Source organism: Vidua chalybeata, chromosome 7, assembly GCF_026979565.1.
Source record: "Vidua chalybeata isolate OUT-0048 chromosome 7, bVidCha1 merged haplotype, whole genome shotgun sequence".
NCBI classification, from domain to species: domain Eukaryota; kingdom Metazoa; phylum Chordata; class Aves; order Passeriformes; family Viduidae; genus Vidua; species Vidua chalybeata.
This window is the reverse complement of record NC_071536.1, coordinates 14,577,269-14,597,109: the sequence shown is the minus strand read 5'-3', so window position 1 is coordinate 14,597,109 and position 19,841 is coordinate 14,577,269. Positions and strand designations below refer to the sequence as shown.

Here is a 19,841-nt window from a genome sequence, read left to right as displayed (position 1 = left end):
TGAGTGGACTAACTCATATGAGAAATGTGCAGTAGCAGATATGCTGGGCTAGTATTCTGGAATATAATCCAGAAGAGGAGTATTTACAGAGGTACCCCTGTACTACAGAGGTACTGTCCTTCCTCCTATGCTCCTGCTAGAGGTCATGCAGCACTTGAGGTAACCAAATTGCTCTTAGTTGGAAAAAGGGTGTTCTATTGTGAGAAGTGTATGCTCTGTTTTTTGGCCTGCTGTGAGGGATTGCTTGTTCTTCAAGGCTTGACAGAACTTGTTGCTTGCGGTTTCATTTATGTAGTTTAGATTTGCTAGATGCAGTCTTCAGATTTAAGGCATAGATTTACAGTATGTGTTTTGTTTTGTTTTCTTCCATGTATGACTCTCCAGTCTTTTACTTCTTGCTGCATTGGTTCAGCTGGTCAAAGAACAACAACTCCTCCTCCCTCTCAGATACCAGATCCGCCTTTTTCCTCCCCAGTCATGCCCCACCGGACATCGCTCGGGGGCATTCTCGCTCCTGGAAGTTGGGGTGGGGTGCTTGGAAAACCAGAGTTCATCACCAAAATGATCTCAGCGGGGACTCAGGACAGTGAATGGGGGTGTCCAACATCTTTGGAGGGCCAACTTGGATCAGTTATTATCTTTCATGAAGCCCTGCAACCTTCTCAGGTGAAAGCATTATATTTAGCAGGTAAGTGGTGATTGTACTGGTTTTAGCAAAGTAAAAGGAATGAGTTATGAACAAGACCCCACCAAGCTTTGCTCTACACAGACACATAATGAAGAATTTACAATTCAGAAGAACTGCAGAGCTGACCTGAGAGGGCTGTAAAGCAAATAAGCTTAACATTTAATAAGTATGTAATGAAGTTTGATTTTAAAATGTTATATTTGCATAAGCTCATATGTTTATCATATGAGCAGACCTGCAAAATTAAAATGTTAGGTAATAATTTCACTTGTAAATTCTGAATTTTTGCTACCCTTTGCCCACATGTGTTTACAGTTGAGACTCTTTAAATGTATTGCCCTTATTTGTTAGGCCACCTAAAGGTGATTTATGCTTGAGGATTTTTCCATAAGAATCAATAATTAAGTGGTCATTTTAAAGAAAATACTCTGAAAGCTATGTTGTACAGTTCAAAGTGTGAAAGGTATTAAGTTGCATAATGACTCAAGGTTGTTACAGATTAGCATTAAAACACTTGCATCATTTAAAGGAAATATTTTGTATTGCTAAACAAATCTATCTTGAAGATTACTCATTTTCTGGGCACTTAGGCTTGGTGACAGAGATGAGATAGGTGTACAGACAAACATGAGAGCTGTTTGAAGGTAAAAAAACACCTCTTCTTTGTGTAGTTTAGCTTTTCATGTAGAATGTATTCCTTTTTAAGCAGACCCTCTGAAATGAATGATTTAAGTTATAGAAACTCTACTTCAAAGCATGTCTCAGATAACGGTTCAGACTGTCCTATTTGTTCTTCCAACAAGTTTGGTAGTATAAAATTTGTAAAGGACAGTGGACTCTTAAAAATATGTCATATGATTTTACAAATCTTTTTCTTTATAGGTCCAAACTGTTTAACTCCGTGGAAGTCTCAAGAAGCTGAAGTAGCAGACCTCCCTAGTAAGGTGCTGCTTCATTATACACCAAAGGTATGAAGCGGGACATAATTTCTGTTTGACTACACAGTGTGCATTGCTTTCAGTGTTTGCACTGTGGCTTTTATGGGAAGATAAGGAACAGTGAGAGCTTTCTTAAACTGTAGTCTTGTGCAGACATAGTAGGTTTGGCAAAAGGATGTACATCTTGTACAATAGAGAATGTCAAATCTAAAATGGCATATGTTATATTCTAGGGGTTTCATGTTGTTTAAATACTTTAATATCAACACATTGGCACAAAATCTTGTGTTCAAGCATCTGCAGGTGCTTGATGATACCATGGCTTCTTTATATTTTTAACAGGCCTGCAGAAACCCAATTTGCCTTGACCTGTCTGCAAATCTTTTACATGGAAGACTAACTGGAAACAAAGTAGTGAATTGGGACATCAAGGTAAATGTGTTGTGAAGAGGCAGAACCTGATGTAAAAATGGCAGTGGTTGTGTATGTCTGTCGTAGCACGGTGTCCCGGAAGGGGTAATAATCAGCATTGGATCCATGATTCCAGCAGGCTGATCAGTGGCTTTATTGTATTATACTTATTAAGAAACCCATTGCCCTTACTGACAGTCTGATATGAATGGACCCAGTTGGTCCTTAAAATCCAAACACCATCACCATTGGCCAATTAAGAAATCACCCTTTGGTAAACAAATCTCCATAACACATTCCACATGTTCACAACAACAGGTGCAGCAAGTGAAGATAAGAATTGTTTCTCATTCTTTTCTCTGATCTTTTCACAGCCTTTCCCAGCACAATGCCTGGGAAAGTTGTGCCTGTTGCTCTCTGTTGCCAGAGAGTGGCTGCCACTTAATGTTCATCTAGCTTTTGGAATGCTGGAAGTTATTATCATAATGCAAATTATATTTAACAGATGCACCATGTTTTTATACTGAGAATTCATGGGGTAACACTGTAGCTGGAGTAGGGTTGTATTTACATTACATTTATTGAGAACTTATGCGGGCCACTGCTTTTACTGTCACAGTGCATGAAGATATTTTGTGGTTGCTGACTATTCTTCATAATAATGTTGACTGCATGTTGTGTATCGATAGCATTTTGTCATCTCTAGGGAATTCTATAATGGTTTTTTTTTGCTTTTTCTTGCTTTAAACTTGCAAGAGTTTTCTTGTCATAAACTCTGAGTTAGATGAAGATTAGTTAGTAGGGTTTAGTTAACACTTGTGACTTGTCAGTAGAATACCATGTTTTTTCAACCTGAGGAAAATGTATGCACTATAAATAAGACCTGCCTTTTTTTCCGAGAACAGTGAACAACTGACTGTACTGACAAATTGATTAATAAAGAAATAATGTTGGAGCTGCACTGTACATATCCACTGTGGATATCTCTACAATCACTTGCTGAGACTAATGTCAAGAAAATTCAGACACTTGTTAGTTAATTTTGCTATGATATGAATAGTTCTAAAATACTTCCGTTTGTCCTCTTTGCCCAGTAATGGGCTCCACAGTGTTTGTCTCTGAACCAAGCTGGGGAAATAAGTGGGTGTCTCTGACTAGCTTGCTAAGACGCTGATTTTGAATTGATTTGAAGTGGTTGTGAATCATTTCTAGAAATCTTGTGGTTGTAATATATTATACCTTGCCACAAGAAGCATCATTTGAATAACAGAATCGAGAATCAATTAAATTGGAAATGTCCTCTGAGGTCATCAAGTCCAACCTGTGACCAAACACCATCCTGTTAACTAGACTGTGGCACACTAAGTGCCACATCCAGTCTGTCCTTAAACACCTCCAGGGACTGTCTTGTGCTGTCTCTGCTGGTAAGAAGGAGGGGAAAAAAGGGGACTTAGGAGATTTGAATTTTAAGGAGAGGCTTAGAATTGATGTATGTGTAGAGTTATTTTTTAAAAAATTAATAAATAAAATAAATAAAAAATAACAAAATAATAAAATTGTATTATTTAACTACCTGAAGTGGAAATGTTGCCGGAAGATGATTAAAGCAGAGATGTGTATAATCTTATAGTCTTCTCTTACTGCCTGCTGCAAGTAACTTAAAAATCAGAAAAATGTTTTTCCTGTTTTTCAAATATATTTAGCAGAAGATTCTTCCTAAGCTTTTGTGCCCTTCAGTTTTCAGTGTTTATATGGTGGGAGGAGGAAGGAAATGTACAAAATGTACTTTCAGAACAAGAGCTGACAGGGTGGCCTGTGAGACATTCTGATTGGTTTGTGAGTACTCCTGTATGCGGAATAAATTTTTTCTATAGTTGAAGGGATTTTATTTATGGTGATGTTTATCCTGCCTTTTCTCTTGATTCAGGATATGATCAACTGTATTGGTGGAATGAATGTGTTGTTTCCGTTGCTGGAGCAGATCAGCTTTCTTGGTGCACAGATGCCTGAGAAGTCTGAAGGAGAAACTCTGCCTCCAGAACTTGTAACTCCTGTAGAGGGTGACTGGGTGGTGTTTTCATCCCCAAAGGCATCAGGTAGAAAAGTGAAGCTGAAGTGAACTGATTTTTAAGCTTGATTTTATAAGTCCTTTTTTGAATGAGGGAAATCGGTTTACTATGTGCTGAATTTTCCAGAGCATCTGTGTAAAGCTGAAAGGCTCTTTCTGTTCCTAGATACCTGACATGGATACTGAATACCAGGAGTTCAGCACTATATTAAAAACAATAAACATATTTCAAGTATAGATATATTTAACAGCATTATTTTTCTTTTCATGATTTACTGTTATGGGTGCCAAGGTATGATATTGTTTTAATTTCTATTCTGATTATTTTGAGAAATTATGTTTGATGTAAAACTTATTAATATCAACAGGAGAAGCTTTCCTGCAGCTTGAATGCTGGGTCACACAGCCACATGGGGACAGCAGCATCAGAACGGCACTATTTAGCCTTTAGCCAAACTTATGTTTTCTTAATAAAATATTCAGGCTCCTACCTCTTCCACACGTAGTCACATTTTGGATTAAAATAAAAAGAAACTGAAAGGATGCCTTAAGGATAGAGTTTTTAAAAACTTTGCTAACATTGAGAATTAACTGACCTTAACAAAAACCACTGTGAAATCAGATGTTGCAAGGCAGAACACTACTTTTTTTCAAAGATTAAATGGTGGAGAAGAGTAAAAAAAATAGATCATCTTCTCTCTGTCTCTATTTTTTTTGCATACCATGGCTAGGAAGTGTCAGTTTGCAACTACAGAGGGAAAATAATTGCAGCATTTGTAAGAGATTGTGACAAAGAAATTTGTAACCTACAGCCATGGATGAAGCAACTGAAGTCAGGACTGGGATCACTTTGTTCTGGAGAGGCGTGGAATGGCTATGATTCTGCACAGGAAAAAAATCTAAAGACAGGCTACAGCTAAGGAACAGGAGTTGAGAAGTTCAGGAAGTAGTGAGGAATATAAACACTTGATTTTACTTTTTCCCTTCTATGTTTATGCAGTGATCCAATGATAAACCTTAAGAATTTTGCTGCTGTTGTTCTGTTCTGCAGAAGCACGTCTGGAGAAGAACATAGTTGCAACTTTCATCTTGATGATAAAACACTTTATTCAGGGGCATCATGTTAATCAAGAAAATCTCATTCACTCCCATGGAGTTGCCACCCTAGGAGCCTTGTTACAGAAGGTGAGCAAACTTGAGAAACATCATTCAGTAATGAATTTTGTGGATGAGGTCCTGATTATTTTGAAGCATAGCCAGAATGCCACGGTCTTGAAAGGCCTCCTTGGTAAGAATTTTCTTTCTTGTGTTTCTGAAAACAAAAAGGTGTGAGAAGTTGGTATTTATCTGCAAAGTGAAATACAGTGTTTCATTTTTTTTCATGTTCTGCTTTTTTTGATATAGATATTGCATTGTTTGGTTATTCAAATGAGACTAGTTTTGTGATTATTGTATTGCTGTAATGGAGTAATGTATTGCTTTAATGGAGCGGACATTGCTCCATTGTAGAAGATTAAAAAATATAAGTTTAAGTTTCTTTTAAAATCAAATTTTATTAGGACATTCAGTATTTTGAGTGCTAACACCTGTTGTTATTTTGCAAGGTGCCAAGCATGTTAATGGATGTGAATGTCCTGATGGCTGTACAGTTGTTGATAGAACAAGTCTCAGTGGAAAAGAACATGCAGCTTTTGCAGCAGATGTATCACCACTTACTTTTTGACTTCAGCATCTGGAACAGTGGTGACTTTCCCTTCAGAATCGGTGAGCTCTTGGCCTCAGGCAACTGTGTGAAGACACAGGACTCTTCACATGACACAAATCTTTATCTTGGTTCTAAAATAAAACTTTATGTTGTAGGTCATATACAGTATCTTTCTACAATCATCAAGGACAGTAGAAGGCTCTTCAGAAAGAAGTATGGTGTGCAGTTTCTTCTAGACACACTCAGGATTTATTATGGGTATGAGTTTTTCTACTTCTGACTCCTCATTTACTGTGTGTGGCTCTTGGGGTTTTTTGCCATCATTCTAATGAGAAAATTAATAAATAAAACAACAGGTTGTATTTTGGTGGTTGATTTAGTTTACAAAGTTGCATTATTTTTTTTTCCCATTTGACTTACTACTTTGCTTTGCCTTGAATTTTTATGCTAAGATTATGTAAAGTTCGTTAGTGACACTAGGAGTGCTTGAAAAAGTAATTAAAACTACAAAATTGTAGGACTTGTGTTCAACAATGCAAATTAAGTCATAGATCATTACCATTATAAAAAGTTTAGTATTTTAATTTCTTTTAAATGCTTGTAGAATTTGAAGTAGAACTTCTTTAGAAATTTAAAATTTTAACCTTTCTGTGCTGATGATTTATATCTGCTTATGAATATAATTATGTGTTTGAGGATGATTGGCTAGAGACTTTGCTGTTTCCTGTGGGAGGTGGAAACCTACAACCCTGACCTATATCCAGATCAGTACAAGTCTACATTTCATTGCTTTTATAGGCTTGCAAAGTCTGATCTGATTATTACTATTCAGTTGCTTGAGTTCAGTAAAAATTGAAAACTTGTGCATGATTCCTGGGTAGATAAAAAATTACCAGACTGGCACCATCAAATTGCTATTAATGAGCCATGAAGAACTTCCTTAGGTTGCCTTTCTGGTCTGTTGGCAAGCAGGACTGGTTGTAAAGACAGTGATTTGGCTCCTGATGACCTGAGGACAATACGGACATCCCTGTACGGACTGATCAAATATTTCCTGAGCAAAGGTGGAACACATGAAGAAATTCAGAGCATTGTAGGATACATAGCTGCCACCAGTGACGAGGAGCAGGTATGCAACATAGCATAAATTAATAGTTTAAACTGGACATGTTTTGGCTTTGCATCTTGACATTTAGAAATCTTGCCTTGTGTACTTAAAAGAAGGGTGAACAAAGAAGAAAATGACCACAGGCAAAAAGTTAACTGATGTGTGGTTCTGTTGAGATGTAGGTAAGATAAGGATGTGCCATTACAAAAGTTACCTTAGTTTACAAAACCAAGTGAATTGACCTTCAACTGACCAGCAGTTGTGATCATGTAGTTTCTATTTTGTAGCATCAACAGCAGTTGAACTTGCTTTGTGTCTCTGCTTAATTTGATAAGGTGTTCTATTGAGAGAAAAAATGTATTAAAAGTTGTTTAAATGTAGTAATACCAAGCAACAAAATGTCTATTAACCAGCAAAGGTAAAACTTAAAAAACAAGAAAATTTTCCTAAAACAAAGCATGAAATCTGAATGAACTGGGTATTAATTTGGTTGTCTTAATTTTGTAGCTCTGTGGAATTTTGGACATTCTCTTCAGCCTACTTCATTCCAGTCCAACCCCAGACCAGCTTTTTTTATTGCTCTTTGAACCAGGGAATGCTGATATTCTTTATGCTCTGTTACTGCATCAAAGATACTCTGACAGGCTTAGAGAACTTGTGTTCAAGGTAATGAATTGAATGATATGTTCCTAAATTAATCAATTGAACATAAATTTGTATTTTCCATTGGTCTGGCAGAAATGAATGTAATTGCAAAGATACTAATCATCCAAGTTTGCTTTTTTCTTTTCTCTTATGTTAGCTAGATGGCATTGTCACAAATGAATTAGCGTTCTCTTAAAGAATTGGGATCTTTAAAAAAACTATCCATGTTGTTTGAGTTAGTTTATCAAATAAACTTTAAAAACTGTGGACCTGCATGTTATATCATACACAAGCTTGAGAGATACAGAGGCTTTTTTGTGCTTAATTTGCATTTGTGTCTACTTTTCCTTACAGATTGTGGAAGAGATGCTGAAATGTACCAAAGTTTATGAGCGAAGCAAGCACCGTATGCGACTCAGAGAAGTGGGGTACTCCGGGCTGGGACTCCTTCTGAATGAATCCCCAGTTACTGTTTCTCTTATTAAGAACCTTCTTAACCAAGTTCTGTATGCAGGTAATTGGCGAGTGCTATATCTGACATTAGTATACTTCTGCTGCTCAGAGGCCAGCATACCTTGTTTTTGTTGAGGAAAGCCAGAGGTGTTACTTGTAGAGCTGTTCTAGTCAAAGTTCCCATTTGTCTCAGCTAACATTTTCTTAGTGCCCTGAAGTTTGTTCCTTTTACTATCCCTGAATGCAGTCATAACTTCCAAGGCAATTTTTAAATATTTATCTGTTACGTTCTCTTGTATGATATTGTTTATGGTGGCTTTTTTCTTTCTTCCCTACAGATCCTGCTGTGAATTATAAAGATCTTCTAGCTGTAGTGTATCTGGCTCATAGATCAGATATAAACATGAGAGTGATTATCTGTAGAAAGGTTAGTTGTCTTCTTTAGAACTGGAATACTGTCCTTCAAGCCTATAAACTGTACAGTGGGATAACTAAATTATTTCTTTGAAACACATTGGCAATATTTGTTGTTACTGTTTTCTTTAGCAATGATTTATTTTAAAAATGAGACCCATGTGTCACTTACTGTTGAATTTTGTGTACTCAAGTACTTTTAAAAGCCAAAACAAAAAGTGAAGCCTCTCTCATGATTCTCAAATAGCTTGTATTTTCTACAGGTTTGAGACAGTAGGCTCCTTGAATTACTGAGTTTTATCAAAGCTTGTATCAATGGAATTAATACTGAATGGTAGCTGTGAGACGTAATATAGTCTGTTAAGGTTTCTCAAAATGAAGAAGTGAAACTTTAATTTACACTATCAGTAAGCTGTTAATACTGTAATTTTATTAATTTTATCTATTTAATAGTTCATAATCAAGCATATTTTCTATTTGAGAATTTTTTTGACTATGGGTAAATGGAATTATTTATTGAGATAACTGGATTTTGGAGGAATTGTTGCAGAAGAGTTGCTGAAATATGGCAACTTACCAATGTGGTTTGATAGCTTCTTTTCTCCCCTACTCCTGAGAATTTTTTTTTCTATTTTCTCAAATATATATTTTTAATGAGGAAAAATGACTTTGTGCCTGGTTTGCTTATTATTAGCTGATTATGGCTCTTTATATAAGGTTGTAAGAAAAGTAAAGCAGTTGTAGGATTTTGAAATGTTTAGTTGAAAAGCCAGATGATGCAGTTACAAGCTAAAATTAATGTGTAGATATGGGATATCTTCTATCCTTAGATTTTGCACCTTTTGCATTCCCAATTGGATGCAGCACAACAGATTTCTCAGCAGCTGGGCTGGCAGGACACCTTGGTTAGACTATTCCTGAAAGAAAACTCAGAGGTCCGGATTGGCTTTAAGGAGAACAGGACTGATTCCTCCAGGGAAGAGGATAAAAAGCCTACTGAAGAGCTTCAGAAACATCAGGCTGATAAGACAGAGAGAGAGAAAGCTGGCAGCTTTGCATCAGTTAATGGTCTGTTTGATCAGTGGAGTTTGGAAGACAACAAATCCCTGGACGTCCCTGCCCATTTCTCTGTTATGCCACTGGAAGATGCATCCACAGCAGAGATGTCTTTCAGTTCGGAGGGCCGAGGAGAGCTGTGGCACAGTAATCCTTCACATTTCAGTTTAGATTTGTCCAGTGTTGACTCTTATGAACTGGCTGATGTTGGGAATCAGATGACAGACAGCCAGCCCAGCACTCCCTCACCCACAGAGAGCACAAAGCCCTTCTCTGGGCAGCCTGACAAAGAGCTGGGTGTTACAAATGACGTGGGCTTTGCTGCTGAGCTTTCTCTCTTTGAAAACCAAGGAGTAAGTAACTATGTGACTGGTTTCTCCAGCTGTTGGAAATTCCATTTTGTTCTTTCAATCTTCCTAATGAATGATTATTACTTCTTTTTGTCCCTCCTACCATCCAACAGAAAAGTGAATAAGAGTACTTCCTTTTTTTTTTGATTGTCCACTTGGGGTAGCTTAAAAAAAAAAAAAAAGCAACAACCAAACAAAAAAAATAAGGCCAACCTCCCCTCCCAACCAAAAGAAACCACAAAAAGCCCCCTGCAAACTCTTCCCCCTCTATATTTAAACATCCTTTATCATCCAGAGGAGGCATGGAGCAGACTTGATGTGAAAAAATCAAAGGTGGCTAAAGGCAGCTTGTTTTGCATCATACAAGCAAGACACAGTCTCCTATATTTGTGTTTTTGTGAGCTTTTCAATTGAAAAAATTGGACTTTAGACTGCAGAGTTTCAAGTGTTGAAGCATGACAGCATAGGGGCTGTGATGAATAAGAAGTATTTTGAAAGTTTTCTATACTAAAGGGCCTTAAATATTTCACTTCTTTTGTAGGGGAGTGATAATGAACTCATACAGTTACTTACAGACATCCTACTGTGTATAATGTGGAAAGGTATTGAAAAATCTGATGATGATGCTTGGATTGAGAGAGGACAGGTGTTCTCTGCTCTCACCAAACTGGGCATGTCTAATGAGTTGCTGCGGCCTTCTGATGAAATAAAACTCAAGTGAGTGTACAGTTCATCCCTTTTGAGGATAAACAGAAGTGAGGGACATGAGTGAAGCTGCGAAGGGGTGGGTGTTTCCCAGCAAGATGTACTTTTCTCTGCTGTCTCTTCACATATTTCACTGTCAGAAATATATTCCTGTAGCTGTTTAGGAGTGTCTTGAGGCCAGAAGGTTTTAAAACTATCACCGTTTCCATGAGTCTCTCAATCGCTTTTATCTCATTGGCTTATCAAGAAGATGGCAGTTATGTAACTGCAGACTAAGAGATTCAATTAAATGCTTAATTGGATTTTTTAAAAGCCACTTACACTCAGAACATGTAATACTTACTTTGGGATTTTGTTTTCCATGCAGCTTGTTGGAGAAGATGTTAGAATGGTCAGTCACTGATAACAGAGATTCAAAAGCTCTCCCTACACATGCTGAAAATGCCTTCAAGCTCTTGCTAATTGTACAAGGTTTCCTGCAGGCAGAAGGACTAATTAATTCAAATTTATGGACAGAAAAGGTACAGTAACTGCATAATGGAAGTACTGTATATGGGCTGAAATGGTAACAAGAAAGTTGTTGGTTTGGACAGTGTCATGCTTCTAGTCATATTAAACCACAGATATGACAGAGTAAGGATTTATAGCAGAATGGATTAGAATGCCCCTTCATGAATAAAAATGTGAATATTTACCACAGGGAATATAGTTAATTTAGCAAATTAAGTAGGCATGTAAGTGGTACTCTTTACTGAGAATTCAGGTCTCTTCAGACTGGAGAAATATTTAGAAAATATAAAAGCTAATGAAACAGCAGCAGTTTTAGGCTAAGCAGATTTAGCACTGTTTGTCAGCATTTATGACTCTCTGAGCATCCTGAATGAAAGACCAGCCAAAACTCTGCTCTTGGTTGCAAGTTGGGAAATGTCACTTCTGGGTTTTGACCCATATTGGAGTTTCAACACATATAATTTATCTCAACATTTATGTAATCTCTGGCTCTGATCATGCTTCCTTCACAATCTGAGTTGTCTTTGCTTTTCAATCTTTATAAGCAAAAGCGGAGAGAGATTATATGGAAACTGTCATTATTTCTCTAGAAGTCCTTAAAAATATTTTTAAGGCTATTTTAAGAAAAAAGTGTAATATCAAGAGTCATTAACACAGTAATTCCTATGCTGTTCTCCAAAATGCCTGCTTATAAGTAAACATAGCTTAAAGCTTTAAATTTCTTGTTTTAAAAAAGTTTCTTCTTGTTAAAAGCTTTGCCTTCTGCTGGGAGACCTAATTAGAATTGAGAAGTTTGGAGTGATGACAGTTATACTACTTGCCAACTCTGAATTGAAAATAACAGTACTTTCATAAATTATCTTCTACTGTGCCCAGGGAGAATTTAAAGCACTCTAATATCCTAAATGGGTTATTTCAGTCAGAATGATTTTGCATTTGAGTAATTCGTTAAGAGTGTATATCAAGGTGTATTAGTTTGTGTATTAGTTTGTGTAAACACATCTGGATAGTGAAATGTGCCGTTTGCCTTGGGTATACCCACCTTTCACAAGACTTGTATCACTTTTGCTATCTAAATACTGACAGGAAGACTCCTAGAGTGTGGCCTTCTAAATTTTCTAAGGATATGGCATTTACTGGAGTTAATTTATAGGAAAAACAATAAGCATATATATACTCTCTCCCTGTACACACACACACACACACATATATATATGCACTTTATTTAGGGGAGATACTTTTAAAGTACTGGGCTAGGTAGATTTTTGATGTCAGGAATTTCTTTCAATTACTGGTTTAACTGCAGTATTATTGGATTAATTTCTGGGTTTGGTTAAATTATAAATGTGAACACAGCCTCTTATTTAGCTCTTTGAAATTATTGTGTCTTCAGCTAGAGTAGTTATTGTTACTTTTATTTCAGTTTATTTTATTTATTTTAATGTTATGCTAACTTTGTTTTTGTAATAGCTCTTGGAAGAACTAGTGACTCTCATGGATAGTCTGTCAGTCTGGTACTCTGCTGGCCTAGAAGCAATTAGGCTTTCACAGGTGCAAGTCCAGCTGCTCCTTGGATTTATTGCACAAGACAACTTACAGGTTTGTTGCAAATTCTTGCAAGTGGTACTTGACTTTTAAGGGCACATTTGATCTAAGTGTTGTGGTTTTGGGAGAGCTGCTCATACCAGTGAGCAGACCTGTGGCAGTCCCTCATCCTTCTTTTGGGATGATGTTTTATTGGTTCTTAGCTTTTGCAGGTTTACTCTACAGTCCTGTCAATGTGCACCTCCAGAGCACAACAAAGAGGTAGAGGGCTTCTGTTTGAGGATGGAAATATGCAGGCAGGAGTGGTAGGAAAAAGATGGGTGCTCAAGGAGGATCACGTTCATTTTTTGCTGTTTGTTTTTGTAGGTCTGTGCTATGGCAGCAGCCAAACTAAACACCCTCCTTCAGACCAAAGTAATTGAGAGCCAGCCTGAAGCATGCTACCTCCTGGGGAAGTTGGAAGGCATTTTGAGTAGGTCAATTGAAGAGAAGTCAGAAACTTACTCATTTTTGATTCCCCTTGTTCGGACATTGGTATCCAAGATTTATGAACTTCTCTTTATGAATCTGCACCTTCCTTCATTGCCTCCTACCAATGGCAGCCCATCTTTCTTTGAGGACTTTCAAGAATACTGCAGATCTGAGGAGTGGCAAGTTTATATTGACAAATATGTAAGTAATAAATTCTTTTTCTATCCTTTCCTCCCTCTTTTCAGCCATGAAAGCAAAGGAACCCATTCAGAAATCATATGGTACTTTTTATTTTGTTTTGGTGAACCAGATTATTCCAAATATGAAGCAGTATGAAGAGAATTCATTCAGACATGATAATGAGCAGATGGCACTTTATTGGAAAGATTGTTATGAAGCATTTATGGTGAACATGCACAAGCGAGACCGGGAAAGAGGAGAAAGTAAACTTAAATTTCAGGTAAGGTTTTCAGTGAGTGCAAGGTTCTCTTAAAAGAACTCTCTCGAGAGTTGCCTTCTAAAAGATGGAGAAAATGAATTTCAGGATGATCCAGTTCAAGTAGCTGTAAACAGGTTAATTGTGTTAAGATTTTATGGGCAGTGGGTCTATATGCACTTCTAGGATATGCTTTCTAATTCTGCTCTGTCTCTTAAGAGTCTTATGTGCTATCAAAGTTATTTCAGTACAGTAGGCCTTCCTTTTCATACAGCAAGGTAGAAATATGCTCATCCATAAGCTGCATCCGCTTTAATTCGTGTTTTGTATTATTAAAACCTGTTTTCCATTATGAACTGTTTGCTTGGGTTTTTTGTTTCACCCTATTTCAATACAATTAAAACAGTTACAACAGTGAACAGTTCTTATTTAATGTCTGGAAAAATTGCTTCTAAACTGACCTCTCTATATAAGGTCCAGATTGAGTTTTGGCATTAGAGCTAACTGGTAATGGCAGGCAATACCATAGTGAAGTTACACATCTCTTTGCTTTCTTAATAACAAAACTTGTAGATCTATTTTATTCAAATAGCTAAAGGAAAAATACAATGAGCGTCACATTTAAGAATACCCGAATTAAAGAAAAATCCTACGTATTATAATAGGATTTCTAATACTGACTGTTTTTCTGATGATGCAAAATTGCTTTAGTGTGGATCCAGCATTGATAATGCTTTCTTCACATCTTTAAACTAGTCTGGCACTATTTCTTCTAGGTCTAAGCTTTTAAAAATTTCTCTCCTAAGTATTGCCTTAAAATTTCAGAATGTTTTATTGCTAAACCTTTTCCATTTCTTCTTGCTTCCTGAGAATTCTTGGAAAGCTGTTTTCCAAGGCCAGAGTTAATTCAGTGCTAGATCTGTTTGCAATGGTCTTTCAGGAGCACTTTGTGGAGCCGTTCAGCAGAAAGGCTCGGCAGGAAAATCTGCGGTACAACAGTATGCTCAAACAGCTTAGCAGTCAACACACAGCCACACTGAGGCAGTGGAGAGCAGCCCAGCTTTACTTGTTCTCTGAGCGTGGGCCTTGGGCTGAAAGGTGAGACTGGAGTTCCTAAACTGGGTATGATTCTTAAAAGGGATTGGCTCACTGTTTCATGTGCGTAAAACCAGGTCAGTTTGACTGCAATAACCATGCTTGAGATCTGCAGTCTTGAGTGACAAGAGAAAATAGACTCAAGTTGTGTTGTGGAATGTTCTTATTAGAAAGTAATTTTGGGGTGATTGTCGTGGTGTAGGTTGTCACTTAGACTTGATGATCTTGAACAGCTCTTCCAACCTTGCTAATTCTATGAAAATAAATACTGTTTACAAAATAGTGATGATCAGAGCTGCAATGTGAAACAAAAGCAATAAACTGCATTTTAATCTTTTATTTTTTACAGTGTACAAGTGGATGACCAGTATTTTTCTAAATATGCACTCTTTTGTCATCAGTTCATTCCTGTAGGTCTTTATTCAGATTTTTTTAATGAATATTCTTGTTTTCCTAGGAAACAGCGTCCTGTTCACTGGAAACTTTCAAATGTGGAAAATTTTTCACGTATGAGACTAAAACTAGTGCAGAATTACAACTTCAACTCTCATCAGGATGCTAGTGACCTGAGAGATAATCTAGGTAAAGTTGTATTTGCTATCTCACTGGAGTTCTTACCAAAGAAACATACCCACTTTCCTCTTTGTGTTTAATTAGCAGTATATGCTAGATACTTAAATCTTGATTTTTTTCTTTATTTCATCTGTAGTAAAATCTGTATTATGAGAGTGGTTCTTTGACCTGAAACAGCATCTTCCTACTGAGTAGAATTTTTTTTGTTCTGGTTCATTGAAACGTGGGGTTTTGTTGTGCAATAAATAAAAGTTAACTGCTTTGTTTTAAAATAAGAAGTTATACAACTTTCTTGTATGAGATTGTTTCTTCAAGAAAGAAGCAAAGATATCAGTGTAAGCAGTGTTTGTTCAAAGCCTTTTAGAATTTGTGACTGAAATGTGTAGAAACAAAGTGCTTTGTTTTAGAAGTGTGCCAAACAGATGAGTTAGGGGTGGAATTGTTAAGTTTGGTGTGTTGGATATCAGGGCTCGAGCAAAAAAAACCCCACAAAACTCTCTTGTAAACCCACATAACCAAAAAGCAAATGCTGTGCATTTCTATTAAATCTGCATACTTTAGCAATATCTGGAAAAATATTGCAAAATATTTTCTTGTCAGTGTCCACATCAGAATTCAAGTTAAATTTTTCTTACGTGTTGTGTTCCCTTTATACTTTGATAATTTTCAGTGTAGCTCAAAGACTGTTTGTAGTGTTCTAATAACCACAAAAATACTTAAGAAGCCTGGTTACTTCTTACTTGGTTAAAACAAAAATTTGGCTGTAGAATGCAGGCTTAGTAGGTTAGATTTCCAAAAGTATTGTAGCAGAAAAAGTTATGAGCTGTTATGTCCATTTATGCTAGGTGTGCACCAGACACAGCCCTCTAGTGAGTCTCTGCTTCTGGAGGTGGTGAAGCAGGTGAAAGTGAGTGACTTGGAAGATGATATTCTGGAACTACCAGAAGAAGACACAGCAACCAGTTCCAATTTGTAAGTAGAACAGGATAAGGAATTGTCATTTGTTTCTGTGCTAGGGATAAGGAGCTAGAAACAACTTTGGGAGTTGAATAGCATCCAAAGTTTCCCTCTTTCTTTGTCTGGCCTTAACAATTCAATCCAGGTCAGTTTTGATCAGCAAAGTTACTGTTGGCTTTATCATTGTCACCATTGAGGCAAGAAAAGCCCCAGGGAAAAGAAGGCAGAGCAGATGTTTATGAGAATCCATTAGTGATTCACTGCTTACAGGTAGGCTGAAGCTTCAAAATTGTTAAGGCTTTTCTGCTATGTATATTGACTGTAATTCTCAGGAGGCAATCTGCTGTGTAAGGACATGGACCAGGCTGGAACTGCCTCTTCCCCATAGTTGCCATGGTCATTCACTCCACTGTCAGCTGCATAGCATGAGAATTGGTGTAGGTGGCATTTAAGTGCTGGAGAGTGCCTTGTGCTTAAGAGTATTCCAGAGGGAGGTCCTGCTGTGCTTCCCTCGTGTCACTTGTGTGACTGCAGCCAAAAAAAAGGACAGGAGAGCGAGAGCAGGGAAAGGAGAGTTGAGGGAGGATAGCAAATGCTTTGCTTCAGTAATTGGACATGTCATGTTGTGCATGCATCTATGTATGTTTGTGCTGTTAAGTGCAGTAGAGTTGGCATTCTGAATGGTACTGATACATTTTGTCCTTTAAAGGTTATTCAATGCTTGCTGTACATTATAGCAAAATAACCCTGAAGATAACTTCAGTCACATGAGCTGGAACTCAGCTCTACCCTGGGCCAAAGAGCTTAAGCACCTAACAATTAAATAAGAAAGGGAAATGCAGCCTGATGTTTTTGTACTTCACATGAAGTCAAGTCCACTGTGCCTGAGACCAAAATATCAAGACTGAAGAGTGATGCTATGAAATGATATTTGTGGTCTAGTCTGAAACACCCAAGACTGCTGATGAAAGCAGCTTTATAGAATTGTTTATGTTGCAGTTTTAATGCCATTCAAATTTGAATCGTTTCTGAACTGTACTCTCACCAAGGACCTAAGCAACAGTAAAATCTACCTAACCCTGTAACACTTAGTGGTGTTTTTGCAGAGATGAGAAGGATGAGGAAAGTCAGAAAGAAAAGCTAATATTGTCTGAAGACTGTGAACTCATTACGGTAATTGATGTGATACCAGGCAGGCTGGAGGTCACTACCCAGCACATCTATTTCTTTGATGGTAGCATTGAGAAGGAGGAAGGTAAGCATGATCAATATCTCTTTATTTTCAGTGTAGTTCAGCATTCTGCTTTTAGTAGGCTAAGTTTATGTTTTGAAAATGAGTGTCAAAGTAATTGTAAAGAGACAAGTTATTGGTCTGTACTTAAAATTGATATTGCACTTGAGGGTTAGTAGCTGACTGATCCCTTCAGAATCAAGAATCTGGAACTGTACTTTCTGAGCTGATAAATTAATGAACTATTCTTAGTATTTCTTAAAAATAGCTTACTAAAAACCTGCTGATTAAAAAAAAAGTTACTACCTCTAATTTGCTTTGTAAATGGCACCTCTGTGTTCTCTTTTTACAGCAAATAATGTTGTACTTATGCATTGATTAAAAAGTAGTAGTATGTAAGCATTAATCATCTATATTAAGTTAGGGAACTTTAATAGAACATACACAGCTGGCTATGAAAATACTGAAGTGAAATGTTGGACAAATAATAGTAAAATTTTCCAAATCAGTATACCAAAATGTTCAGCCTTTGGGAAATATAAACATAAAGGTTTGTTTGAGCCTGTTTAAGAAAGCAAAAGGGGTGGGTTCATACTTTTTGTCAACAGAATACATTTATGATATACCTTTAATCAGAAAGCAAAACCAAATTCTACATGCCATCAGATATTTCTTGCTTCATTTCTTTCAGCACAACAATATCTGAAATTAATATTTTCCTAGCAAAATGGTTAATCATGTCCGCTGTAAGACTTCCTTTTTCTAGGAATAACTCTGAGGTGATTGGAGCTGGTACTGCATGGTGTCTGTATGAAAAGGGTTTTTTTTCGTATATATTCCAACTCAGTAAACACAGTGTTCCTCCTAGGGGTAGGTTTTGATTTCAAATGGCACCTTTCTCAAATTCGAGAGATCCATTTGCGTCGGTACAACCTGAGGAGGTCAGCTTTGGAGATCTTCCTTACAGATCAAACCAACTATTTCCTCAACTTCAATAAGGAGGTATGGGTTTCTTAAATGTCATGGATTTATGTAATAAGCACAAGGTTAAGTTTAAGATCAGTGATTGTATTTGAGTCTGGTGCCTTTCTTAATCCTGTAACACTAATAGCAAAAGGTTTGCTTTACATAGTCATCATGGAAATCTACACTGCAGTCTGGCACCTAGAAACTGATTAATTGTGAAAAGATAGATGAAACAAGATCCTCCTTTTCCTTTCTCTCTCTCTATTATACAAAATGATTATTTTACTAAAATCACATCAGTAGTAATCTAAATGTTTTGAAGCCCATCTTTTTGAAGATTGAACAAATTAATTACAAATCAAAGGGAACTTTCTTTTTTACAACACTATTAGAAATAATTGATATTTGATGGTTAAGGAGTAGTGAGTTTTTCCTCCCCTCTGGGTAATATCAGTGATCCTTTTTATGAGAGACTATGGTAAATTTCAGAACTTAGGGTGAGTTACATACTAGTTAGTCAGTTTACTAGTAGGTCAGCTTTTAGAAAATGTTGTGTGGTTTGGTTTTGATGTGATGGATGTCACATCAATCCATGTCCAAATGTTTTAAACAGCAAGAGATCAAAGTACTTGAAAGTATAACTGTCTTATTTATTTCATATTTTAATTAGCAGATAAGTTGCTTAATTGTTAGCTTCAGTCTCCAGAATATTGTTTTATTAGTTCTGTTTTCTACCAGGTACGAAACAAAGTCTACAGTCGGATATTGTCACTGCGTTCTCCAAACATTTCTGGGACCAGATCACCACAGGAGCTTTTCAAAGCGTCAGGTTTGATGCAGGTATAAGACCTCAGCTCAGTGGTCTAAAGAATTCCTCTGCTTTTTGAAGGACTCCCCCAGTGTTTAGATGGCAGCTGTCAACTTCTGTACCCTCAGCCTGGCCCCTGAACTTTCACGTGCATATTTTTAGGGTGGTTTGATTTGTGTTTGCAGTCAGGTACATGGGTTTAGCCAGGCTCTGGTGATGAGATTGACAGGCATTCTAACATGAATATAAAAGGTGGCAGATTGGCTTCTGGTTTTAGTCTATGATCTTGAGTGCTGCTTTGAAACTTTTTACTGGATGTGCAAATAGTTTTTCCTGCTATCTTTTAATGATGGAGCTTTCAACAAAACTCACATGAAGATTAAGTGGGAATTAGTAATATTGGTAAAAAAGGAAAATGTCAGAATGTCCATATTACCATAAACACAGATAAATTTTTGAATATAGTAAATGTATTTTTATCTTCCATCTCTTTATGCCAAAATTGTTTTCTCTGAGGGAGGAAGCTTTACAAATAAGTTTAAAATATTGGAAATACTTTGATTGCTCTTTGTTTTCCTGATAATAAGAACCATTGAGTTGCATATTTACACAGAGAAAATATCATCTGTCATGACACATCTCCATCACTCTACAGACAAATACTGAGCCCTTATGAACACAGCTGTGTCTGTTCTTTGGTTTAGAATA

The 19,841-nt window shown here is 36.9% G+C and overlaps 1 protein-coding gene across 5 annotated transcripts in view; it reads left to right on the top strand.

The window, feature by feature from the left end:
- Positions 1 to 19,841, top strand: part of NBEAL1 (neurobeachin like 1) — a 79,848-nt gene that overhangs the window by 37,734 nt on the left and 22,273 nt on the right. For 3 of the 5 annotated variants that reach the window (XM_053948079.1, XM_053948080.1, XM_053948078.1), the window contains 23 exons: positions 385 to 688; positions 1,571 to 1,656; positions 1,969 to 2,058; positions 3,965 to 4,133; positions 5,157 to 5,290; positions 5,710 to 5,869; positions 5,966 to 6,068; positions 6,783 to 6,939; positions 7,426 to 7,584; positions 7,918 to 8,077; positions 8,355 to 8,443; positions 9,261 to 9,839; positions 10,378 to 10,553; positions 10,909 to 11,062; positions 12,522 to 12,650; positions 12,963 to 13,268; positions 13,378 to 13,527; positions 14,444 to 14,601; positions 15,056 to 15,180; positions 16,017 to 16,143; positions 17,235 to 17,383; positions 18,216 to 18,361; positions 19,064 to 19,165. In XM_053948079.1, coding sequence (XP_053804054.1) covers positions 385 to 688; positions 1,571 to 1,656; positions 1,969 to 2,058; positions 3,965 to 4,133; positions 5,157 to 5,290; positions 5,710 to 5,869; positions 5,966 to 6,068; positions 6,783 to 6,939; positions 7,426 to 7,584; positions 7,918 to 8,077; positions 8,355 to 8,443; positions 9,261 to 9,839; positions 10,378 to 10,553; positions 10,909 to 11,062; positions 12,522 to 12,650; positions 12,963 to 13,268; positions 13,378 to 13,527; positions 14,444 to 14,601; positions 15,056 to 15,180; positions 16,017 to 16,143; positions 17,235 to 17,383; positions 18,216 to 18,361; positions 19,064 to 19,165 — 3,912 coding nt within the window. The remainder of the gene's footprint in view (positions 1 to 384; positions 689 to 1,570; positions 1,657 to 1,968; positions 2,059 to 3,964; positions 4,134 to 5,156; positions 5,291 to 5,709; positions 5,870 to 5,965; positions 6,069 to 6,782; positions 6,940 to 7,425; positions 7,585 to 7,917; positions 8,078 to 8,354; positions 8,444 to 9,260; positions 9,840 to 10,377; positions 10,554 to 10,908; positions 11,063 to 12,521; positions 12,651 to 12,962; positions 13,269 to 13,377; positions 13,528 to 14,443; positions 14,602 to 15,055; positions 15,181 to 16,016; positions 16,144 to 17,234; positions 17,384 to 18,215; positions 18,362 to 19,063; positions 19,166 to 19,841) is intronic. The other 2 variants (XM_053948081.1, XM_053948082.1) reach the window with 1 other exon arrangement.